The 26,853-nt window shown below is 44.4% G+C and overlaps 1 protein-coding gene across 1 annotated transcript in view; it reads left to right on the top strand.

Moving 5' to 3' along the window:
- Positions 1-12,031: 12,031 nt before the first annotated feature.
- GFRA4 (GDNF family receptor alpha 4) overlaps positions 12,032-26,853 on the top strand; it is a 168,840-nt gene continuing 154,018 nt past the window's right edge. Inside the window, exon 1 of the mRNA XM_042469129.1 lies at positions 12,032-12,545. Coding sequence (XP_042325063.1) covers positions 12,506-12,545 — 40 coding nt within the window. The 5' untranslated portion in view covers positions 12,032-12,505. The remainder of the gene's footprint in view (positions 12,546-26,853) is intronic.

Raw genomic sequence — 26,853 nt, 5'->3', positions numbered from 1 at the left:
AAACTGCTTTAATTAACAGTACTGAATATGTTTTTAGACTGTTTAAATTATTTTTCTTGCAGAGATGGAGCTTTCGGTGGACAGCATGGTATCTGTAGTTTATTAGGGTTGAAATGTGTTGTTTTCAACTGTGTTTAACCTGTGTTCTTTAAACAAAAAGGCTTAATTGTTGTTTAGCTTTGGTATCATAATTATTTGTTTAGGTGTACTTTGGCTGGCTGTAAATCATTTTGAATGCTACAATAAGAGAAAGGTGGCTGTAAAATAAATTAATGTATAATTCTTTTAACTTTGTCTGCATTAATTGATGAAAAATGAATTCATTAATAAAAAATGACAACATTTTAAAAATAATGAAATAATTAAAAGGAGAATCCTGATTAATTCTCTCTCATCCCATTTTTTCCAGCTGTTTTTAAAATGTCCCAGTTTCTGTCTCTTCCTCCCACTTTCCCCTTTGGTCCTTAGCTTACTTCAACAGCTGCAAAATGGGTTTAAAGTGCAAAAGTTGTTTGCATTCAGTTAACTCAGTCGGGGAGTTTCCCAGTAGGCTCAGGCAAAAGCAAACTATACTTTGCATTCAATTAAATTACTTCCAAGAGGAGAGAAAAAGAACCATCTCTGTTTGGCTGAAAGAAACCAGTGATGTAGAGATGAGAGAGACTTTGCTCGGTGTACCATTTTAGCTCTCTGTGCATACCATTTTAATTTTTTAAAATGAAAAAACCTATAAATGGAAGGGCTGAAACTTCAGAGTTTAACTATAGGCTGCTAGTCTTTTATTCCTTACTGCGGGGCTCTGTTCTCATACGAAGCACTCTTTGCAACATGGCTGCAAAAGTTGGAGCTAAGGTCAACCCATTGATCTCTCTTTCTTTATCTTTTAAAAAAGAAAAGGCTAGAATTTCTGCTCTGTGTTCCCAATAACACGAAGCCAACTGCGACGCCTATGAAAATCAATACCAGCTAAAATAATCAGTGGAACCGTGAAAGAAAAAGACCACACATGCGCCGACACTCACAGATAATGCAGTTTGTGACTGTGACAGTGGCCCCGAGGTCAGGCCAAAGAGCAAATATCCATGCATAGGTGTGTTTTCTTTTTAAAAAGTGTGGTTGGAAGTGAAGCTAACAACGGCCGGCCATAGCACAAGAGGAATTTCCAAGAGATACAAATGGAGCCTAGGTTTGGCTGCATCTGCACTGCAGAAATAATCTGGTTTGACACCACTTCAACTGCCAAGGCTGAATGCTAAAATCAAAACCAGCTAGTCTTAATGGTGCTGCCACATTCCTTTTTTCCCTCTCACTCTTCCTTTCTCCTTTTTAAAATTCTTAGAGCAGTTGGAAATTTCTTGGTACAAAGGGAGCTGGAAAAATCCCACATGAATCTCAAGCGAAGTAGATCTCTTCTGAATGTATCCAGAAATATCCACAGGTGTTGTCCCTGGAACCCACATTCCTTGCAAAATTTGGAGAAAAGCCAGAAACCTGTTGGTGTCTTATGCATGCATGGGTTCTCCGACAGGAGTGGCTGGGCATTTTTATGGGTCCACATTCAGTTCAAGGTTGTGGAAGTGGAGTTCTGTATGTGGTGCCACTGCAAATGAGAACAGAGTATGGGCGTGCATGACATCCTTGTGCATTGCACATGGCTGCTCATGGCACAGGAGATGTGCACGCAGCTTTGGTTGCACAGTCCATTGGACAGTGTTGCAATTCACAAACAGGATGGCACTGTGCAACTCCATGACCATAAAGTTGCATTCCATTTCCTCAGTGTATGATCCCAGCCTAGCTAAAACCATTTGCAAATTCTTAATGCCACTCTTGGAGTGTTATGCTTGGGTTCCAAACCTTGGTGCAGAGGACAGGCAGCTGCTGGCAGGGCCAGGGTGATTAATTCTATTTTCTTTTAGCTCTCTTCCCTCATCCATCATCTTCACTGCCAGCTCTGCATCCTCTCCCCCTTCCTCTTTTCTGCCCTGGTGTCACACAACCGCACATATCGCATGTGATATATTGAAGAGATGGTGCCCTTCAGAATCCCAGCTTTCTGTGCGTGCCTCTTGTCTATCTGTCTTTGCATCTCTTTCCAAGGAAACACCAGCCTTGGTCTCTTTTGGAACATAAAGCAGGGAAGAAGTGCAGCATCTTTAAGACTCCTTCTCTTTGTAGTTATCTTCATCTATATCCTGACCATGTTCCAAAATCTAGGACTCAGGGCACGTTACCATATATATATATATACACACACACACACACACACACACACACACACACACACACAGAATAGTTGAAATGTACAAATGATTTACATTAAAATGTAATTAGACTGCCAATAACACGGGAAACATGCCATTAAAAATAATTAAATGTACCCCGTTCAAATCACTTTCTTGCAAAACCTCCAGTTTTCCAAAGCTGGCTCAGATGAAAAACATCTTTGCTTGCCAGGAGAAGAACAGCAAGAAAGTTCCAGAGCTTGAGGCAGCCACCAAGAAAGCCTTGACTTGGGTTGTGAGCTTTAAACGTTGAACCAAAATATACCCATCGTGCCTTTAGCCATTTCCTTTGTATCCTTCCATTAATTTTGTAGAGCACAGATAAGGGCACTGTGGGTGCAGCTGCACTGGAGAAATAATCTGGTTCATGCCATGGCTCCATGCTATGAACTTCTGGGAATTGTAGTTAGTTGTAGCTAACTAACTACAATTCCCAAAATCCCATAGCATTGAGCTGTGGCTGTTAAAGTAGTGCCAAACCAGATCATTTCTCCAGTGCGGATGGGTCCTATGTGACCATAATGCCGTACTGAAATGGCTTCAGCAGGTTCACGAAACAATAAGCTAGGCAAAGTCGAAGGCTTTCCTGGCCAACATCCATAGATTTGTGGGGGTTTTGGGCTATGTGGCCATGTTCTAGAAGAGTTTCTTCCTGACATTTCGCCAGCATCTGTGGCTGGCATCTTCTGAGAATGCTTGCCTGGAAAAAAAGTGGGTCTATATATGTGTGTGTGTGTGTGTGTATACACACACACACTGTGTGAGACTGGGAATGCAGGAGTGATTTGCATGTGTCTTGTTCTGTGCTGATGGCGGCCTCAGCCTGGGAGGCTAATGCAAACGAGGATTAATGTCTGCTAATTGGTGATCGTTATCTGCTGGGAAAGCCCCTGACTCTGAGTGGCTTCCCATTTGCATTTGCTAAGTCCTTATTTTGCTATTCCTTGGGACTGGTAGCCAGATTTTGTTCACCTTAAGGGTTTCTTCTTTGGTTTCTAGACCCTTCACCATTTTAGTGGCCCTCCTCTGTACACACTCCAGTTTCCCAATGTCCTTTTTGAATTGTGGTGCCCAGAACTGGACACAATATTCCAAGTAGGCCTGACCAAAGCAGAATACAGTGGCACTATTACTTCCCTTGATCTAGACACTATACTTTTATTGATCCAGCCTAAAATTGCATTGGCCTTTTCAGCTGTCGCATCACACTGTTGACTCATATTCATTTTGTGGTCTACTTGGACTCTTAGATCCCTTTCACACGTAGAAGTCTCTCGCTCCGTCAGGTATTCCCTATCCTATATCTGTGCATTTCATTTTTCTGCCCTAAATGAAGTACCTTTCATTTCTCCATGTTGAATTTCATTTTGTTAGCTTTGGCCCAGCTTTCTAGTCTATTCAGGTCATTTTTAATTTTGATCCTGTCCTCTGGAGTATTACCTATTCCTCCTAATTTGGTGTCATCTGCAAATTTGATAACTATGCCCCCAATTCTGTCATCCAAGTCATTGATAAAGATGTTGAATAGCAGTGGACCCAATTGAATAAATTGTTCAGTGACGAGTCAATGCATAGGTAAATGCCATTAATTCAGTGGCTCCATTCCAGTGGGGACTAACAACAGAATTTACAACCATAGGAAACAGTTACACTTTGAGAACTCTACATATACAACCATGAACTGAATATATTCATTGATCTATGGCCAAAGAGGTCCAATCTCAGGTGCTATTAAAGTTACACAGGTGTAGGGCACCAAGAGGATTCCAGCCTCAGGCTTTGAAAATTGCAAAATATGTATGCCTTTGCAAACCTGATCAACTGTGCCAGCGACAACCATCAACACAAAGAAAGGGAGGGAGTGTGTATGAGTGAGAGGCAATAACCCAAAAACATAAGGGAAACACACCTTTTGGTGTACACAGCTGCATACAAACAGCTCTTTATTGCTACACCTTCCATTTTTATATGTAGAAGTCTGCATAATAATTCACGCAAGAGAAATATATTAAGAGAAGCCACGCTGCACCTAATCTGGCAGAACACATGCAGGGCAAATTCTGTTTGATTTGCACACACGGCTGCCAGGTGGAAAACAGGAGCAGGATACTGTATCGGAGTATAAAGATATATCCTTGAATACCAAAGTCGGAATCAGCAATGTCATAACATTTCTAATTTCTATGTAGGGTTCTGAATGCTGGACAGTGAAGGAAGCTGACAGCAAAAGAATCAACTCATTTGAAATGTGGCGCTGGAGGAGAGTTGTAGAGATACAGCGGAATACCAAAAAGGGCTTGCAAAGGTTTAAACAAGAAATGGTAGCAGTCCTATAATAAGACATTATGATGAATCCAACAAAAGGCAGCTTAATGATATGATAGGAGACGTTCCAAAGCAAAGTAATTGCATACAATTAAATCAAGATATTGGCTGAGAACCTCCATCAAGGAGGCTAAGTATAAGCAACTTGACATTCACAGAGTTAATTAATAGTTAGGTGTTGGTGAATTGCAACACTGAGTAATTGAATGTAGAAACAAGTGAGTGATGCATGGCTGCATGACACAATACATGCCTGTGGTGTAATGCACAATGCTCAAAGCACATCTGCATGTGCAATTGACAATGGCTTCATGTGTTATATTCTGTTTCTGCAAGCTTCAGTTGAATATGGACTTCCACATCAGAAGTTAAAGGAAAACAGACTTGCACAGGTATGTTAGGCAGAAAAGTAGATTTACGAAGGATATCAAAAAGCTGAAAGATGTCTAGTGAAGGGTGACCAAGATAGTAAAGAGTCTGGAAGCCAAGTCTTAAAAGGAGCTGGGCATGTTTAGCTCAGAGAGGAGAAGACTGAGAGGTGATATGATGCCCATCTTTGAGTAAGTGAAGGGATGTAATGTGGAGGGTGAGTGAACCTGTTTTCTGCTGCTCCCGGACTAGGTGTGCATCTATATTGTAGATATAATACAGTTTGACACCACTTTTAACTGCCCTGGCTCCATCCTACAGACTCCTGGCATTTGTAGTTTTGTGAGGCACTGGCATTCTTTGGCGAAGAAGTTGAAAGACTCTGTAAAACTACAAATCCCAGGATTCCATAGGATGAAACTATAGCACTTAAAGTAGAGTCGAACTGCATTGTTTCTACAGGCTCCCTCTTTTTAGAATTCACTTGCTGTGGCTAAAATATGGTTTCTTCCTATGGTCCCCCTAGATATATGGCGAAGGGGTCAATGTTGTGCTTCGTAGTCTTTACCAGTCTGAATGTTTCACAATTTCCTTTCCATGCTGGAAGCTGCACCGTTTTCAGTTTCCATGCTGGGAGGTGCATCAGCTCCCAGAAACCGATGCAGTTTTCTTGGCAAACTAGGCAGCTTCCATAGAAAATCTATACGGTTTCACATCATTGTGGAGAGAAAACAAGTCCCAAGTGTCCTAAAACCCAGGGATGAAAAATTGTTTCATTGTTCATGACCTCCATTGGAAATCAGAAAAACTGAGACTTACCATGCCTGAGAAGTTCCACCCAAAAAAGTGCATGAAACATTCAAGTAACAAAGATAAGCCACAAATGTCTTATAGTTAAATTTGAAAAACCCATCTTCCCTGTAAAACTAGTGCAGGATCAAAGATGCTGACATCTATATTATGCTGGCCTTGATCCCTGGATTTCTATTTAAAGGGTTCCCACCTATTCTCTGCCTTTCCCTTTGAACTCAAGTCTGCGGTGTAAGTTCGCAGATAGGAACACTCAGCTCAAGTGTCATGACAAAGCGCTGCATTTGCTTATCAAGATCCCAACATGTAATTTCTCCTGCCAGGGAGGGGGGCTAGAATGAATTAGACATAGTACGGGACTTACTATGAACTTACTGTGAACTAGAAAAGATCCTAAAGTGTAAAGATACACAGTCGGCCCTCTGTATCCATGGATTTCTTACCCATGGATTCAACCATTTGTGGCTTGAAAATATGCAAAAAAAGACGCAAACCTCGATTTTGCCATTCTGTATCAGGGACTCCATTTTACTATGCCATTGTATTTTATGGGGCTTAAAGCATCCTTGGATTTTGGTATCCATGGGTAGTGCTAGACTCAAACCCCAGCAGGAACCAAGGGCCCACTGTACAACTGAGCACTAAAGTTAGTATCATTCAATTCATTGTGTTCCCCATCAACATGTACAGATGTGAGAGTTGGACAGTGAAGAAAGCAGATAGGAAGAAAACTGATTCATTTGAGATGTGGCGCTGGAGAAGAGTGCTAAGGATACCATGGATGGCCAAAAAGACATACAAATGGGTCCTAGAATAGATCAAGCCTGAAATACCCTAGAAGTCAAGATAGTCAAATTGAGGCTGTCATACTTTGGCCACATCATGATTCACTAGAAAAGACAATAATGCTAGAAATTGTAGAAGGTAGTAGAAAGAGAGGGAGACCACAGGCCAGATGGACAGACTCAATAAGAGAGGTCACAAACCCTAAACAGAGCCCTGGAGGATAAGAGGACTTGGAGACGTCTCATCCATAAGGTCACCATGAGTTCAGGGCTGACTCAAAGGCAGTTAACAACAACAAAAGGGACTTACTGAATGGATATTCCAGCTGCAATACCCAGGAAGCTTGGTATGTTTAGCCTGGAAAAGAGAAGGTTATGTGGTGATAGGATAGCCCTGTTTAAATATTTGAAGGGATGCCATATTGAGGAGGGAGCAAGCTTGTTTTCTGCTGCTCCAGAGAACCAATGGATGCAACGCTACAAGAAAGGGGATTCCACCTCAACATTAGGAGGAACTTCCTGGCAGTAAGGGCTTTTTGATAGTGGAATATATAATCTTGGAGAGTGGTGGAGTCTCCTACTTTGGAGGTCTTTAAGCAGAGGCTGGATGGCCATCTGTTCAGGGTGCTTTGATGGTGTCTCCCTGCATGGCAGAAGGGGGCTGGACTGGATGGTTCTTGTGGTCTCTTCCAACTATATGATTCTACTATTCTATGCAAGGAGTCCTTGGACATGCAGTTTCTAATGGTACCCATTGTGTCTATGTTAGACCCCTTCACCTTGGAAAAGTCTTGCTAGCTCTACAATCCTGTCTGGTCCTTTGACTTTCCTTGTTCAGTACCATCCCATGCTAGAATAGGGAGGAAATTACTTTTTCAATACAACTCCTATAATATTTCACTGGGCATACTGGCGGAAGGATCCAAAAACTGATTTGTCCACTTGTGCCACCAAGCCATCCTCTGACTATGTCCAATATACAATTGTTGTTCTAGTCATTTCTGATTTGAGATGGCCCTATGCCAAACTTGTCAAGGTGTTTTCTTGGCAAGATTTCTTCAGAGGAGGCTTGCTCTTGCCTTCCTCTGAGGCTGAGAGAGTGTTGCCCAAGGTCACCCGATGGGTTTCCATTGCTAAACTGGGATTCGAACTCTGGTCTCTAGAGTCATAATCCAGCACTTGAACTACAACTCCACATTAGTTCTGCTAGCTATTTATCTCCTTTCTCCTGATATGGGGCCCAAGGTGACTTATCATATGGATTAAAAGAAAGTCTGATTAAAAACATAATAATCAAAATATTTACAAGCCATTAAACAAACATTATTCTTAGAACATTAATTTGAAATAGTTTAAAGCATCATTTAAACATAGTCAGAACATTAAAAAGGACAGCAGAGCTCATAAAAGACCTTTTTGTAGCGATGGTAAGAATACTCAAAACTGGGTCAAAAACATGTTTCTCAAGCCCTTAGAAACGCTTAGGAGTAGCAACCTGGACAGAAGAGAATCTCTGCAATTCAATATTTATTCTGCGCAAAATTTACTGTGGTAGTTTTGCTCAGAAAACCATGTGCAGAATGTGCAGAAAATACAAATGCTTTTGAGCAAAAGAACCATAGGTCTTTCTCTGCAAATAGTCTTCAAAATCTGCATAGTTCTCAAAGACCTTCTTACAGCAATTTTAGCAAAATGGCTAAAATTACTCCTTGTTCCCCTCAAGAAGAAAACAAGTGAAGAATTACATCCCTACCGTTCTGCCTCAACCCATTAATAACTGAAGGCTTGTTTAAATAAAAAAGATATTTGCCTGCTAGCAAAAAGAGAGCAGACAGGAAGCCCACTGAGCCTTCAGTGGAAGTATCAATAGAAGTATCGTATCTAGATCCAGCGAAGTAATAGTGCCACTATATTCTGCTCTGGTCAGGCCCCACCTGGAATATTGTGTCCAGTTCTGGGCGCCACAATTCAAAAAGGACATTGAGAAACTGGAGCCATGTGTCCAAGGGAGGGCAACTAAAATGGTGAAAGGTCTGGAAACCTTGCCCTATGAGGAACAACTCAGGGAGCTGGGGATGTTTAGCCTGGAGAAGAGAAGGTTAAGAGGTGATATGATAGCCCTATTTAAATACTTGAAGGGATGTCATATTGAGGAGGGAGCGAGCTTGTTTTCTGCTGCTCCAGAGACTAGGACCCGGAGCAATGGATGCAAGCTACAGGAAAAGAGATTCCACCTCAACATTAGGAGGAATTTCCTGACAGTAAGGGCTGTTCGACAGTGGAACACACTTCCTTGGAGTGTAGTGGAGTCTCCCTCCTTGGAGGTCTTCAAACAGAGGCTGGATGGCCATCTGTCGGCGATGCTTTGATCTGGATTTCCTGCATGGCAGGTGGTTGGACTGGATGGCCCTTGCGGTCTCTTCCAACTCTATGATTCTATGATTCTATGATTCTATGAAGTGAATTTCTTAGTCTAGGAGCAGCCACCAGGAAGATCCTCCAAGAAGATCCAAGAAGAGCAGCCACCAAGAAGCGGGTTTCTTCACCAAACATGGCTGTGATGGTGGTGGGACTGAGAAAAAGCCCTCCCCAAAAGATCTGAAAACTCAAACAGGTTCCTTTCCTAATCCTATTGCTTACTGTCCTAATGTCTAAACACTTAGAACCTCCTGACAGTAAGAACTGCCCAACAGATTACCTTTGTGGATTCTCTCCTTTGTTGAGGGTTTTCCCATTTTCTTTCTGATTGATTGATTTTTGTCACTAACAATCCAATATACGATCAAAAATAAAATGATAAACATTCAGAAAATACATACAGTTGACTCTCCATATCGACAGATTCAGTATCCACAGATTCAACCATCCATGGCTTGAATACACACAGACACACACACACACACGTATGTGTATTCCAAAAAACAAACCTTGCTTTTGCCATTTTGTATAACAGACCCCATTTTACTATGCTATTGTATTTAATGGGACTTGAGCATCCATGGATTTTAATATCCTTGGGGCTTCCTGCAACCAAACCCCAATGGATACAAAGGGCTAGGGCTCTGACGGCCCTCATCTTAACTGTATTGAAAAGAATAACAAAGAAGTTAGAAAAAATATGGTGTTCCATCATTACACATCCAATTCAATAATCCTACTAGAATAACTAATAACCATAACTACAGATTATTACATCATTAGATTTTTATGGCTCAAAAAGCCCATAAATGGTTCCCAGTCTTTCAAAAACTCTTCAGTTGACTTGTCCTTTAGAACCCACATTAATTTGGCCATTAGAGCTAACTCAGCAGCATTAGCATCCGTTCTTTTATCACTGCTGCTTCAGTCCATTTCCAAGTTTCTGAAAACAATAACCTACGTAGCTGCTGTTATCGTATATCGACGAAGCGATCCATATTTAATATCTGGTACTTTATCCATAATGTCCAAGAGAAACATTTCTGGTCTATGAGGTCTTTGTGCTTTCAAGTCCTTTCTGACTTATGGCGACCCTAAGGTGATCCTATCATGGGGTTTTCCTGGGAGGATTTGTTCAGAGGAGGTTTGCCATTGCCTTCCCCTGAGGCTGAGAGTGTGTGACTTGTCCAGGGTCAACCAGTGGGTTTCATGACCCTGCAGGGACTAAAACCCTGGTCTCCAGAGTCGAAGCCCAAGACTCAAACTACTGCACCACACTAGCTTTCTACAGGGTCTACCTTTCACATTTTTAATAATCAACATATAAATCTTCAACCAGCTTTTTGCCTTCTTACAAGTCCAAAAGCCCTCCTTATGTCAACAGCCTCCTTTGTTGGAGGGTTTAAAGCAGAGATTGGATGACCACCTGTTGAACACTTCAGTGGTGGCAGGGGGCTGGAGTAGATGACCCTTGAGGTCTCTTCCAGCTCTTACGGTTCCATGGTTTTAGACAGTTGCCCAGTTCTTATGTTCTCAGGGGTGAGTTATGGCCAAGAGAACACCTCTTCTCACTCATTATCAGCACTTCAGTTGTAAAGCCAAGAGCTTAAATTATAGGGTACAGGCAGCAGAACCTGGCCTCTTGCAACAACCTCCTTAGCTATTTTTAGAAAAGTATGGGGGCACAATTCAGCTAAAACTGGGGAAATTAAGAGACCGCTACCTTTTCTGCTTGTAATTCAAACAGCGTCACTAATTGAACATAGCCATGGATAACTGAACACACTCATGTGCCACAACTATGGCCACTGAGTCCAGGAATCACCATAGAAGCAAAGGCATGAAGGAGAGTTTCCTTCTGTCTGTGCAAAGAAATGTGCAAACCAGAAGTGCATAATCTATTTGGGTTTTTTTTTCCTGTTGGGGGTACAGGATTCCATGGCAATGCCAAATCCCACCCAAAGAAGTACCTCCAACCTAAGTGTACTGATTTTAATTTTAATTTTTGCACACGTTCAAAATCTTGATATTTATTTTGAGAGATTAAAGTGCATATTTTGGGCTTCTGAACATTCCCCCCCCCCCCCCTTTCCAATCTTGCCTTTGCAATACAGGTTTGAAAGATGCTGATATTTTTAAAAAAGCAAAGGGTGAACCAATAGAAGAGTGATAAAACCAAAGTCTTGGGAAAGCATCTCAAGGCAAGAAAAGAACTAGGAAAGAGAGAGAGTTAATTCCTGGACACTGTTAGCTCATAACCTGACCATATCCATCACTAAGAATGTGAACATACATTCAAATTAAAAAGCATCTGCAAACCAAGGGACTTTTGCAGGAATGTGTGTGTGTGTGTGTGTGTGTGTGTGTGTGTGTGTGTGTGTGTGGTTTGTACACCTGCCACTCTGCAGAACCACATTTCTTCTCTGTTCTCCTTTTTTTCTGCTTGATTCAAAACTGGACTGATTGATGGGGACAAGTAGAAAAGAAGACACCACAGTGTAGCACGTTTGTTTCGAGCTGCATGGTTTTGGAAATGCATCTGGAACCATTTCTGTATGCTTGATTCAAAACTGGACTGACTGATGGGGACAACGAGGAAAGAACACACCACAGTGTCGCACCTCTGTGCCAAGATGCACGGTTTTGGGAGTGCATCTGGAACCATTTCTCTCGCATTGTTCTTTGCAACCATAACTGTGTATAGCAGATGAGAAATTCCACTCTGGCAAACCCTCCTTTCCAGCAGCAGGGCTCTTGAACTTTTCCACCTTGCTCTGTGTCGCCCGATTATTCCATCTTTCTATTGTTCCAGAACAAATGCTGGTTGTACACTGAACCACACAGAGGCAGAAAGGTCTGTGGAGTTGCAAGCAGGTGGAGGGAGGGAGGTCCACAGCAAAGCATCTTCTTGTCCCTTTGGAAAGCTTTGTTGCTTCTGTCCCTTTAAGAATGCTCCAGCTGTTCCCTGACCAGGCAGACAGAAGCAGCATTTAGGAAAGGAGGCAGGCAGAAAAGACAGAGAGAGAGCTGGAAGGAGAACGAAGCCCGCGCACAGCTCCCAGGAAACAGTCCAGTCTTTTTCTATGCGCCAGCCAGTGCACATCTATCCAGGATGGACTGTGGATGCCCTGGAGGTTAACTTTGGTTGACCTCACCAGGGGACAACCCATCTCCTCCTTGAATTTCTAAACCATCCCTTCTACCTTTCTGCCAGAAGTTTGCAAAGGGGAAAGTGAAGGGACCCACTTGCTTGACTTGATCTTGAAGTTAGAAAGGGATGAAGAGCAGGAGAAGTCCAGCAGCTGGTCCTTCTTGAGCCAGCCTGCCTGGATCCAAGGAGCTTGCTCAGCTGGCAGCAATGCTCCCCCCAGATCAGGATCAAGGCTGGAGCCCAAAAAACACGGGGGAAGCTTTCAACGTTTGGGATTGAAAGACCAGGGGTCCTAAACTCTCATTTCCACCGGCCCCAGGCTTTTGACATCCTAGAAGACCGACCCTGGGATATAATCCACCATGAAGGGGATCTTGTATATTTTGACCCTGATCCTGACAGGTGAGTGGAAGAGATACATTCAGGTTCTCTTGGGAGTGACTTTTCAGCACCAGAGGTTTGTCGGATCTTGGTGTCTTGTGTACATTTGGTGGTTCATTGATGCATGCTTCCTTGCATGTTTGGTTCCAAGACCTAAGAGAGGCAGATTCCTTGTGGGTTTGCCCTGGGTGGGTCCCCATTGGAAGGGAGGTTGAACCCCTGAGGGTGAGTCCTGTAAGTATCAATGACTCTCCTCAGGTTGGGGACTGAAAGGGTGAGTTCCCACAATGGTATGTGCAAGGTGGTCCTCTTTTTGTTGCAAATTCATGGATTCAGAGGAACTCTCCAAGGTGGTTCCTGCTGCTTCTGGATTTTTGGACTACAGTATTCTCTCCATCCTGAGCAGCATGCATTGAAAAGGTCAGAAGGGGGGGGGGATGCCATCTTCATGCTATTCTCCAGCTGCCCTGATTGTGGGCAAAAGTGTCTATGTGTGTTTCTAAAGAGGGTTAAGAGGGAGCTAATGAGTGTCAAGTGTTCAAGAGGCTATGTCCCAGATTCCTCCTCGCCATTCCTTGTCTGGGTGAGAGAGGTCACCCTTGCCTTTGGAGACAAGGTGCTTCTGTAGAGAAATAAACAACCTACGATCCATCAGCAATTAAACAAAATTAGGGGCCCCCTTTTCATCTGGCTTGATGGGTTTACTAGTGCCGGATAATGACTATCTCAAAGCAACGAGTGTCGCGGGGGTTGTTTTTGTCTTTTTGCGTTGATTGGATTTGAACATCTGAAATCTTTTTTAAAAACATGAACAACATCCACATCCAGAGGAAAAGTGGTCTCTCAAAATCTGTGGGTTGAACACCGCATGCATTGACTGGGGATAGAAATCCCACCGTTTATTTTACCAAAGCGGCTCGCTGCAAGTTCACATGCTTTGGTTTGCAGCCTTTGGTGTGTGTTCTTCCCAGACCAGTCGTTCAATGTGCTGCTAAGGACTTTTGAGTGGGAGCCTTGTCCTTTTCCCCCTCCACCCCTGTTGCACAAAGACTATTGCACTTGCTGGAAGTTCCAGGAAAAGAATGTGAGCTAGTGATTTAATTGGGCATAATCACTTATGTCATTGACTGAAGTAATGGCTTTTCTACTTGCTTTGAAACAGCGCCTTGTCCCCCTCCTTCTCTTGACTCAGAATCGCTGACATTGAACTCGGCGGTTCCTTTGCCCTGCTTTCTTTTAAATATTATTATTATGACCATGCCTTGCCAAGCTGAAATGCAAACCAGCTCATCCCAGGATGTGCGTGTTAGGAACTGGTTAGTGTGAACAATTCCAGCAACCATCATCAGCTCCCCTTTCATTTGGATAAGCGTGGCAGTTCTGGTCTTCTCAGGAAGCATGGCATATTTGTGTGTGCATGTTTGTGTGTACTATAGACAGGTAGGCACAGTTGTGCAATGATTAGGCCAGGAGTGCCTGATTCTCTAGCAACAATGAAGGAAACAAGAGGTGAAGTCGATGGGTGGTTGGAGCCCACCGTGTCGGCTCCTGTGTAAGTTTCGTCCATCGTTGTAGAAATATGAGTCCTCCTGTGTTCCTGGAGTCTGGAGGATGTGCAGCTGTTTCCCCTCGAGCATTTTCTGCCTATGTTTTCCAACATGATCACTGTGGCTGTACATGGGGTAACTCAATGGCACAGCTGTCAGGTTCAGGGTTGCCTTCTCAATGTTGTGATGACCTGAGAGGCACCATAAGGCAAAATTGCTGGAGTCTAGCTGGTACCCAAAAAAAGGAGGGGATATCATTTTTCTTTAGCGTATCCCAGAAACTATTTCACTAGTCCACATAAAACAAATTAAACACACACACATATGCATATATGCATGCATCCTTCTTCATGGAATTCAGGATGGGGGATACTTGGCATTTCCCCATGCTTTATCTTCATGACAATCTTATGAGACAGGCTGAGCCTGGAAGAAAGTAATGGGCCCAAGGTGACTCCAGGAGTTTCATGGCAAAAACAAGATATGAACACAGGTCCCACCAGGTTCAAGACCAACATTCAGCTCATTGCTTCCCAAGGTGCTTTCCTCATCTAGACCCTTATCCACTGAAATATCTATCAGTCTATATACAGCAGGGCTCGGATATATCAATATATGTGGCCGATGACCAGTGCTGGTTGAGGATCATGGGATTTGAAGTAATATACCTCTGATTAGGAAAGGCTGTGATGAACAAACACATACGGTGAATCCTAAAAATGACGTTTGCCCAGATAACCCACCACACATCTTCACACCAGCATTGTAAGGTAGGTCACCACTGTCCCTAAGTGAGTGCGATGAAAAGTGCCGAGGATGAGAATGTATTCAGATAGAACAGCAGCATTTAAATGCCCTGCATGATTGCAACAATGATGATAACCAAAAATAATAACAGCAATATTAGTATTCCTGTACTGGAGATGTAAACTGAAATGAGAAAAGGGGACACGTCCTCACTCCAAAAATTATAACCTGCTTTCTTTTCCTAGTTGCATTACCTCAAGTTAGGAGGGGGCAAATGAGTTGAAATGGCTGGGAATTTGTGGGGAGAGAAAAGTTAGGAAGAGTGTTCAATTCCAGCTTTCTACCCATTTAAGATGGGCATCCATGTACTCAGTCCCATTTGCCATTGCACACTGCTCAGTCGGCCTCCAAGATGCTGACATGCACACAAGTGTCTGAGGTTTTACCAGGCCATGCTTTCATATTTTCAAGCTCACTACAATATAGGAGGACTAGATATTTGTTCTTAGTAGTGGGGAAAATAAAGCAAAAGATACCCTCCACCTCTCCTGATTTGTCAGGAACAGTTTCTATTAATCCTTTACCATCCCATTTTTCCAGCCGCTTTTAAAATGTCCCATTTTCTCTCTCCTCCTCCCAGTTCCCCCTTTTGTGCTCAGCTTACTTCAATTGCTGCAAACAGCAAAAGTAGTTTGAATTTTAGATTAACTCAGTAGAGAGGAGTGTAGATGGGCAGAATCTTACCCTCAAACAAAAGCAAATTGCTGCTGCCTTGGAACGGCTGCTGAAGGAAGTCGAGGAAGAAAGCCCAAAAGCAGGGTTACTGTTTAACATTAAGAAAACAAAAATGATGACCCCAGATTATATACATAAAGGCTTGCTATCTCTTTTGAGCCAGTGTGGTGTACTGGTTTGAGTGTTGGACTGCAACACTGGAGACCAAGGTTCAGTTCCTCACCGAGCCATGAAACCCACCTTAGATGAGTCACACTCTCTCAGCCTCAAGGGAAGACAATGGCAAACCTGAATAAATCAGAACAAATCTTGCCAGGAAAACCACATAATAGGGCTGCCTTAGGCTTGCCATAAATCAAAAATAACTTGAAGGCACACAACACCTCCAGCAATAAAAAAAGGCTACCTCTTAACAGTGAATCTCTCTGTTCATTATGATTTAAGTCTGAATAAACATGTGTCAGAATTCCCAAACCTGAAAGAGAAGTTTGCCATTGTTTTTAAAACCAGTATATAGAATGTATGGACATGATCCAGCCATTTCAAAATCTCATTGCTTTGAACAGGGAATATTTATTTATTTCTTCCGTTTCTCACAAATGGGGTCCAAATTGGTTTACAATATAACTTAAGACAGAACAGCTAAAACAATCTGAAGTACAAAAGTCTGAAAAGCATGAAACCATCAGTCCAAGGGAAACCTTTTGAGACATCGCGTTTGAAACATCACTTTTGAAACATAAAAAACAATTAATAGAGAATCTCTGCTAAATCGGGACAGCATCTGTCCTGATTTGGCAGAGATTCTCTATTAATTCTCTACCGTCCCACTTTTTCAGCTACTTAAAATGTCCCAGTGTCTTTCTGTTGCTCCCACTTTGCCCCTTTATCCTCACCTTACTTCAATTGCTGCAAACTGAGTTCAAAGTGCAAACATAGTTTGAATTTAGATTTGACTGTGACTCTGGAGACCTGTGTTTGGTTTCTGCTCGGCTGTGTAAACCCACTGGGTGACTTTGGGCAAGTCACACACTCTCAGCCTCAAGGGAAGGCAATGACAAGCTTCCTCTGAACAAACCTTGCAAAGAAAACCCCATGATAGGTTCATCTTAGGGTTGCCATAAGTCAGAAACGACTTGGAGGCACACATCAAAATCCACAGAGAGGAAGGTAGAAGGGCAGGATTTTACGCTCTCCACAGGAGTCTCAGGCAAAAGAAAACTGCTTCTGCATCTCCCAGCTGGTGTGTTCCTCCTTGTTGCTAACTTTTGCTATCTTGACCAAACACTTAAGTTGTTCAGGCCCATGTGTCCCTAACCTGTGAAATATTAGAGAAGCCAGTGTGGTATAATGGTCTGAGCATTGAACTATGACTCTGAAGACCAGGGTTCAAATCTTCACTGGGTCATGGAAACCTTCTGGGTGACCTTGGGAAAGTCACATACTCTCAGCCTCAGAGAACCCCCTGAATGACTGAAACTGAGGCTGCATCTGCACTGCAGCTGGGCCTGTTCAAACAGGAAAGCAGCAGGCTTAAGTTCTATCGTTGAAATTGGCAAAACCTGAAAGCGCTTGCGAAGATGCTCTAGCATATGCTTTTTGTAGACTTGGGCTGCATCCATACTGCACAAGCAATGCGGTTTGACACTACTTTTACTGCCATGACTCCATGCTATGGAATCTGGGACTTTGTCGTTTGTGGGTCCCGAGCTCTTGCGAGAAACCATTAAATATCTCAGAAAATACAGATTCTGGGATGTTGATTAAAAGGGAGTGATTATTGTCTAAATTGCATCCGTGTTTGTCGCTTCCCAAGGGTGGCACTGCATGGTTCGAAAGGCCTGGCCAACCCAATGCCACTCTCCCTCTGCAACAGGAGGGTGAGCCTACCCAGTCCAGTCTACATTAAAGCTGTGTTTCCCACCGCCCTGCAAAGCAACATGGAAATGAATCTAACTGGCATGGGAAAACCCAGGGCAGTGGTTTTATCAGGAACCTCTTTAAATATGTTTGTGGCTGCAGACCTACCAGGCTAAAAAAAAAAAAAAAAAATAATAAATAAAAAAAATAAAAGCTTTATTTCTTTTATCCCGCCTTTCCGAAGATCAAGGGCGGTGGTTACAATGGTGGATTTAGCAATCCAACAACACACAAATTACAATAAAAACTTATCAAAATTACAATTACACTATATAAACAACAATAACAATTCCAAGCTAGCGCGGGATGTAATAACAGTTGTAAACAGTGGGGGGAGAGGAATCTATTGGGGGGTAAGCCTGTTTAAAAGATACGTTTTCAGCCCTTTTTTAAATTGGGCTAGGGAGGGGGTCGAGCGGAGCTCGTTGGGGATCGAGTTCCAGAGCTTAGGGGCCGCGGTGGAAAAGGCCCTTGTTGTAGTAATGCTCGTCTGCATCTGGAACTCTTTAAACACGTTTTCACCCGATCTGAGAGTGCGGGCGGATTATATGGAGAGAGGCGGTCCTCTATAGTACCCTGGGCCCAAGCCATTTAGGGCTTTATAGGTAATAACCACAACACCTTGTATTGCGCCCGGAAGCAATAGGCAGCCCATGTGATCTTTAAGTACCGGTGTTATATGACTGGCCTGGAAGATCCAGTGACCAGCCTTGCTGCCATATTCTGAACCAGTTGAAGCTTCCGGGTTTGGTACAAGGGTTGCCCCATGTAAAGTGCATTACAGAAATCTAAACGAGAGGTTACCAGAGCATGTACCACTGTTTCAAGGGTCCCCCGGCCCAGGTAGGGTCGCAGCTGGCGTATCAACCGAGCTGATAACAGTACTCTGACCGTCGCATCCACCTGAGATGTAAGGTGAAGCGACGAGTCCAGGAGCACCCCCAGACGGCGAACAGAGTCCTTCAGGGAAGCGTGACCCCGTCGAGGACAGGTGGACCAAATCTCCAAGCCCGGACCTGGGGAACCTATCACAAGTACTTCTGTTTTCTCTGGATTCAGTCTGAGTCTGTTTTCCCTCATCAGCCCATTACCGAGTCCAGACAACATAAGAGGAGGAGATGATGCCCCCTGGTCCCTGCATCAGTCGGAGACACAGATAAATATATTTGAGTGTCATCAGCATACTGATAACACCGCGCCCGTGTTTCCGATGATCTCTCCCAGGGTTTCATGTAAATGTTAAATAGCATGGTAGACAGAATGGCTCCTTGAGGGACACCAGATGTAAGTGCCCTCTTGTCGGAGCACACGTCTCCCAGCTGCACCATCTGGAAACCTACCCGAGAGGTAGGAACGGAACCACTGGGAGGCAGTGCCCCCAATTCCCAACTCTCTTAGGTTTTCCAGAAGATAACATGGTCGATGGTATCGAAAGCCGCTGAGATGTCCAGAGCACAACAGGGACAGCTCCCCTGTCGATGCCCAGACGAAGATCATCGACCAAGGCGACCATGGCAGTCTCCACTACATAGCCCGCCCGGAACCCAGTTTGAAATGGGTCTGATATATCAGTATCATCCAAGATCGATTGAAGCTGGAGTGCAACCGCCCTCTTCGATCACCTTCCCCAAAAATGGCAGTAGCAAAAAGGGCCGATAATTACTATGCATCGGGGGTCAAGGAGAGCTTTTTAATCAGCAGTTTCACATTGGCCAATTTCAAGCTGGTTGGAAATTGCCCATCCTGAGTGGTATTAATAATTTGATGTGTAACAGGTCGTTACACCCGCTCCCCCCGAGCCGCTAGCCATGAGGGACAGGGATCGAGAAATTATTAATAATAATAATAATAATGATAATAGATAATGAATACTGAAAGCATTAACAATTGCACCATCCTCTAACTTTCCCTGATGTGCTGGAGGGGGAAGGAAGATTTTTTTCCTGTTTCTTCCCACCAGTTGCCGCATGGAGTGGTGAAGGGCAATGACAGCCTAGTCAGCCATGCTTTGCCTTGGCTCCCATCAAAGGCTGCTCCACTGTGGGGAAAATATGAGTTGAGCATCCTCAAGCCTTTCACAATCCCCCTGTGGGATATAACAGTCCCCTAGTCTGTGGACCACAGATTAAGAACCACTGTTTTACGGATCCTAGAGAGCTGTAGTGTCTCCCACAGATTGTGTAGGTTTTTGCCATAGCAGTTAAAGTGGAATCATGTTGAATGTGAACCGACATGAGGCAGCAGCTAAAGGCCAATGTGATTCTAGAAGTGGCTAGATCAAGGGACATAATGGTCAGGCTCACCTGGAATACTGTGTCTACTTCTGGGCACACACGTTCAAAAAGGATGTTGACAAATTGGAGCATGTCCACAGGAGGTGACAAAATGGTGAAGGGTCTGGAAACCGTGGTTAGGGGAGAACTTGGAGCTGGGTATTGTTCAACTGGATCAAATAGAATCATGAATCATAGAATCATAGAGTTGGAAGAGACCACTAGGGCCATCCAGTCCAACCCCCCTGCCATGCAGGAAATCCAAATCAAGCATCCCCACAGATGGCCATAGCCTCTGCTTAAAGACCTCCAAGGAAGGAGACTCCATTACACTCCGGGGGAGTGTTCCATGTTCGAACAGCCCTTACTGTCGGAAGTTCCTCCTAATGTTCAGGTGGAATCTCTTTTCCTGTGCTGCATGCATTGTTCCGGGTCCTGTTCTCTGGGGCAGAAAAACAAGCTTTTCCCTCTTCAATATGACATCCCTTCAAAAATTTAAACAGGGCGATCATCATATCACCTCTTAACCTTCTTTTCTCCAGGCTAAACATCCCCAGCTCCCTAAGTCGTTCCTCATAGGGCATGGTTTCCAGACCCTTCACATTTTTTCGCCCTCCTTTGGACACGCTCCAGTTTCTCAATTCTTTTTTGAATTGTGCGCCCAGAACTGGACACATTTCTAGGTGGGGGCCTGACCAAAGCAGAATACAGTGGCACTATTACTTCCCTTGATCTAGATACTATACTTCTATTGATGCTGAGAGAAGGGAGGTGATATGATAGCCCATTTAAGTAACAGTATTTGAAGGGTGTTATGCTGAGGGTGAGCAAGCTTGTTTTTGCTGATCCAGAGAAAAGACATGGAACAATGGATTCAAACTACAGGAACAGAGATTCCACCTTAACATTAGGAGGAAATCCTGAGAGTAAGAGCTGTTTGACTGTGGAACACACTCCTTGGAGTTAGTGGAGTCTCCTTCCCTGGAGGTTTTAAACAGAGACGGATAGCCAGTGTTGTTTGTGAGTTCCTGCATGGCAGAAGGTTGGACGTGAATGGCCTTTGTGGTCTCTTCTCATTCTTTGATTCTATGTTCTATATGAATGGTAGTGCTAAATTGTGTAATGTGTGAAAGTGGCCATGCCCACACCTGTTCACATCCCCTGACACTTGAGAGTCAGATGACAGATGACAAAAGAATCCTGATTTTTTGTTATTGTTGGGTGGCTTCAAGTAGTTTCTGACTTGGGCCGAACTCTGAGCACCCCACTAGTCACTTCTCTGCAAGATGAAGAGGAGCCATGGCTGAGCAGCCTTTGGGTTCGATCTGTCAGCCAATTACAATACCATTTGTTGTCTGACCCACATTTTACAAGTTATTTGCAAGAATATCATGGGGGAAGGCCTTGCTGAAATCAAGATATGCTATGTCTACAGCACTCCCTTCATCTACCAAGATGGTAATTTTTATCCGAAGAAAGAGAGAGAGAGAGAGAGAGATCAGATTACTCTGGCATGACTTGTTTTTGAGAAACCCATGTTTGCTCTCTTTGCAATTATGGCATTCCTTTCTAACATGCTTACGAGAGTTCTTATTTTCATGTATTTCTCTAGAATCTTTCCTGGTTATTATTGATGCCAGGCTAACTTGGGCAATAATTGTTTGGATCTTCTTTTTTCCCCTTTTTGAAAACAGGACAACATTTGCCTTCTTCCAGTCTGCTGGGACCTCTTCTGTCCTCCAGGAATCTCAAAGATATTTGCCAGTGGCCCTGAGATTATGGACCTTATCGCACACAAATTTTTCAACGTTCTGGGGAACGGAGAGACGCTCGTGTGCGCAACGTGCTGCAGGAAAACGGAGTTTATCACACACAAATACATCCTCCAAGAGGCCCTGTTCCGTCACCCGGTGCGCACCCGTTCGCGTCCAGTCCTGACAGGCGTGATTTTTTGCTGACGGAATCGTCAGGCAAAAATCACGCCCGTCAGGACTGGACGCAAACGGGTGCGCGACCAGGGGATGGAACAGGGCCTCTTGGAGGAGTATTCGTGTGCATAAAACTCCGTTTTCTGCAGCATGTGCGTGCACACGAGCGTCCTCCTTCCGTCCCCCAGAATGTGTGTGCAATAAGGTCCTTAGTCTGCCAGTCCTTTTAATACCCTTGGTGTAATGATTTGTATTGTAATACCTACCCAGTAATAGGATGCTAGATGATGATGACGACAGTGGCGATGATGATGTGATGATGATGATGATGATGTGTGTGATGATGATGTGATGTGATGATGATGTGATGATTGTAAAGCCTGCAGTATGTCTTCCCATGCCCTAATGACTTGGATCTCCAAGCCATGACTATCCTAGGCTTTACAATTTAAGGCCACAAGCTTATGATGTCAGAGGAGGCAGACCCCGCGGATGCTACAATGGTGATGATACAAGAGGAAGTTGTGGCTGTCACTAAGCATGGATACCTTAAGCACCAACAATCATTCCTGAAAGCATGCCATTCCAGTATAAAAAAAAAAGAAAGTGCCCAGCATTCAGTGTTGTTGTTGTTGTCATTGTTGAACTTTATTTATAAGTGCTTGTAAATCTGCATTGCACTGTACATGCTATATTGCAGTTCCAGATCTGTAGCTACTCTGTGTGCAGGAAGACTATGGCTGTGAAGATGATACTTTGGGCTGGTCCTGGGGGCAAGGTCAGGGCATAGCGCCCACACAATACATGTCCCAGCTCTGTCCCAGGATGCCATGAACTGAGCTCCGCACCACATGGTACACAGCATCAGGCACTCCTCCAGCAATACATACACATAACACCGCACCAAAGGAACACCTTGCTGTGGCGCCATTGGCTATCTGCCCTTTCCAGGGTGCGAATAGGAGCTGTTTTTGCGGCTCTTTCATGCCCTGGAAAGGCCAGATTGGTGCTGCAGCATCAGTTGCCACAGCCCTCTGGCTGAAAAGGGGCTGTTTGTTACAGTCCTATGTAGTGTTACAATAAAACATCAATGCCTCCTCCCAGTCTACGATGTAACAGCCAGCAACCCATTCCCACTATCAAGTGAGGCTGAGCAATGACTTGCAAGAAGGATCTGCTTCTGATTGTCACAGCTTCACTCCCTGGTACAAAGGGGCTGGAATCTGATCCAGCTGCTGTCTGTTAAGGTGGTGGGGGGGTGGTGGGCCAGGGAACATTACTTAACACATATAACTAGTTACACATACAAAACTAAGCAGGCATTAGGAAGAACTAGGGCAGGTTACAAACCGCCACTTATGACGCGCTCCGTGCGTGCTAGGGTTAGGAAGGGGCGTGTTGGGTTAGGAAGAGTCACCCCTTCCAAACTGGCCCTAACACCCGGAGCACGTGTTAAATGGCGGTGCCCATCCACATGGGCGCCGCCATTTTGACGTCTTGGACGCATAGCGTCCAGACGTGTCGCAGTGGAAGTGACGCCGCGAGGGCGCGCTTTTGCCCCTCGCAGGCCACTTACACATTTTGAAAAGGAGCGCCATTTCGGCGCTCCTTTTTCCTGTGCCAGGAAGCCTCCGGTCTGGCTGCTGGGGCATCCCTCCACACGCGAATGGCAGCGGCGGGAGAACAGAGTCGCGTCCAGCAGAGTTGTTCAGGGTGGTCAGGGAGCTAACTCAGCTCCCTCCCACCCTGAACCAGTCCTTGAACCTTCTAAGGCCTGCTGTGACCAATTTAACAACTTCTTCGGTAAAACCTCTTGATAAGCGAAGGTCTTAACGCCAGTGATTAGGGCAGAACCAAGGGTAGAGGCATCCAGAGCCTCCATGGACTCCATTAAACGGATCAGTTTGAGTTGGTCAGTACCGATGATGTGGACAGATCCTTGGAAGGTTCGGAAGAAACCTGTTCTCTCGATCCCTGTCCCTCATGGCTAGCGGCTTAGGGGAACCGGTGGTAACCGCTGCTGTTACACCGGATTATTAATACATCTCTGAGGGATGGCAATTTCCATCAGCTTGAAATTGGCCACTATAAAACCGCTGTTAAAAGCCCCTCTCGACCCCTGTATTTATAGTAATTATCGGCCGTTTCGCTTCTGCCATTTTGGGAAAGGTGATCGAGAGGGCGGTTGCAATCCAGCTTCAATCGGTTTGGATGAACAGGATTATCTGGACCCATTTCAAACTGGCTTTCGGGCAGGTTACGGGGTTGAGACGGCCATGGTCGCCTTGGTTGATGATCTCCGTCTGGGCATCGACAGGGGAAGCGTGTCCCTGTTGGTGCTCTTGGACATCTCAGCGGCTTTCGATACCATAGACCATGGTATCCTTCTGGAGCGCCTGGCAGAAGTGGGAATCGGGGGCACTGCACTCCAGTGGTTCCGGTCCTACCTCTCCGAGAGGTTCCAGATGGTGCAGCTGGGAGACGTGTGCTCCAATAAGAGGGCCCTTACATCTGGGGTCCCTCAAGGAGCCATTCTGTCTCCCATGCTTTTTAACATTTACATGAAACCCCTGGGAGAGATCATCCGGAGACATGGGGTGCGGGGTTATCAGTACACTGATGACACCCAAATAGTCTTCTCTATGTCTCCGACTGATGCAGTGACTGAGGATGGCGTCTCTCCTCTCGTGGCGTGCCTGGAGTCAGTAATGGGCTGGATGAGGGAAAACCGACTCAGTCTGAATCCAGAGAAAACGGAGGTACTTGTGATAGGTTCCCCTGGTCTAGGAATGGTGGTGGTTCCACCTGTCCTGAACGGGATCACGCTTCCTGTGAAGGACTCCGTGCGCAGTCTGGGGGTGCTTCTTGATTCGTCGCTTCACCTTACAGCTCAGGTGGATGTGACGGTCAAGAGCACCTGTTATCAGCTTCGGCTTATTCGCCAGCTGCGTCCATACCTGGCCCAGAGAGACCTCGAAACGGTGGTACACGCTCTGGTAACCTCTCGATTGGATTTCTGCAATGCGCTCTACATGGGGCAACCCTTGTACCATACCCAGAAGCTACAGATGATACAGAACATGGCAGCCAGACTGGTCACTGGTACTTGCAGGGCCAGTCATATTACACCTGTACTCAAAGATCTGCATTGGCTGCCCATTCGCTTCCGGGCGCAATACAAGGTGTTGGTTATAACCTATAAAGCCCTACATGGCTTGGGCCCAGGCTACCTTGAGGACTGTCTCTCCCCATACATTCTGCCCGCACCCTCAGAACATCTGGGCAGCAACTACTGAGGGTCCCAGGGGCTAGATTAGTCTCCACAACAAGGAGATCATATTCCATCGTCGCCCTGACCCTCTGGAATACGCTGCCCACTGAGCTCCGCTCGGCCACCTCCCTGACCCAGTTCAGGAGGGAGTTGAAAATCCTCCTGTTTCGATCAGCATTCCCCAATACAAGTTCCAGCTAGTCTCCCCCCTCTGAAAGCAAGGGTAGCTGGCTGATGGGGTTTTTAATATTGATTTTAATAGTTTTATTGCATTTGTATTGTTGTCTTTTATAATTTTGCTTGATGTATGTATTGTATTGTTTTGATTTGCTGTTCACCGCCCTGATCATGGGAAGGGCGGTATATAAATAAAATTTGTATTTTTATTTATTTTTTTAACAGCCACTTGAGGGCGGTCTGTAACCCGCCTTCCTGACAATAAGAGTTGTTTTACAGTGGAAGACATTCCCTGAGAGAGTGGTGGAGTCTCCTTCTTTGGAGGACTTTAAACAGAGACTGGATGGCCATCTGTTGGGAGTGCCTTCATTGTGTATTCCTGCATGGCCCTTGAGGTCTCTTCCAGCTCTATGTTTCTATGTAGAATATCAGTGACTTGAGTGTAACAGATGAGGAAAATATCCATGTACACACTTTTTCATAGCTGACATAGAGTGTCAGCAACTGGGACCTCATGTGCCCTGCAGAAAGAATGCAGTTTGACACCACTTGAACTGCCATGCCTCCATGCTATGTGATGCTGGGATTTGCAGTTTGGTGAGACATTTAGCCTTCTCTGTCAGAAGAGCTCTGATGCCACATCAAACTACAAATTCCAAGATTCCATAGCATGGAGTCATGGTGGCTAAAGCGGTGTCAAACTGCATTAATTCTGCAGTGCAGATTAGATCAATGGAGAAAAATCCCATTACACATCCTTTTCAATGTTGTGCTCTCACCTTGAGATCCCTCTCCTACGCTCTGAGGACCAGAGAAGAGGATGGAGGCTTGAGATCTGGGAAGCCTGCTAACAAGCTTCCTCTTATTTTCATTTCAGCTTGCATTCCATTTGTTCCCCTGACATCAAAGCATCAAACTACAATATATATATATATATATATATATATATATATATATATATATGAGCAAGACACAGGCTGAGCAGCACCACTTTTGTTTATTCTTTTGCCTCTCCGGATGGTGCTTTTAAAAGAAAAAGAAAATGCGGTTGGAATTTGCTCGACTCTGTTTTGTACCAACTCAAATTAGCACCTATATGGGTAGCAAAGCCTGTTAATAACCGTAGCATGAGGCAGACAGAAGCCAATCTTGGCATGTTTCCTGACAGCTGGTTCTCTCTGCTTCGCCTTCAGCTGTACCTGCTGGGTGCGTCTTCGGAGATGTTATAATCTTTCTTTGTTAAGTTGTCGCTTCCCCAAAGTGGGAAAGACAAGGTGACAGTCGAAAGAGAAGGCAGATGAAAGAACCAAAGATAGGGATGCAGGAGAAATTTGTGCTGTGGACAAATTTCAGGATGAACACCCCAAATTTGGACCTGCCAAACCTATAAGAAAACAGGAATGCACTTCAGTACTGAATTCTACACATCTCAAGCTTGGTGGAGCCAGATAATAAATGCAAGAAGTGAGCATAAGAATATAGATATTAGAGGAAGTATGCTCTAAAAGCCATTATATTGGACACAGAATATATTAGGGAAAAGCCCCTGGCACACTCAAGAAAAAAGCACTTGCAAAAAGGCTTCCATTAGTTAAAATATACAATAAATACGTTTTCTATATCTTCATGCATGCTTCTTGTTTTCAGGCACCTTGCTTTTACAACAATTTGAAAGTGTTTGTGAACTCTTGCAAATACAATCTGAAACAAACATACAGTTAGGTAAATAAG

The sequence above is a fragment of the Sceloporus undulatus genome, chromosome 5 (assembly GCF_019175285.1).
Source record: "Sceloporus undulatus isolate JIND9_A2432 ecotype Alabama chromosome 5, SceUnd_v1.1, whole genome shotgun sequence".
NCBI classification, from domain to species: domain Eukaryota; kingdom Metazoa; phylum Chordata; class Lepidosauria; order Squamata; family Phrynosomatidae; genus Sceloporus; species Sceloporus undulatus.
Note: the sequence above shows the minus strand (reverse complement) of the source record. Positions and strands in the feature narration are given on the sequence as shown.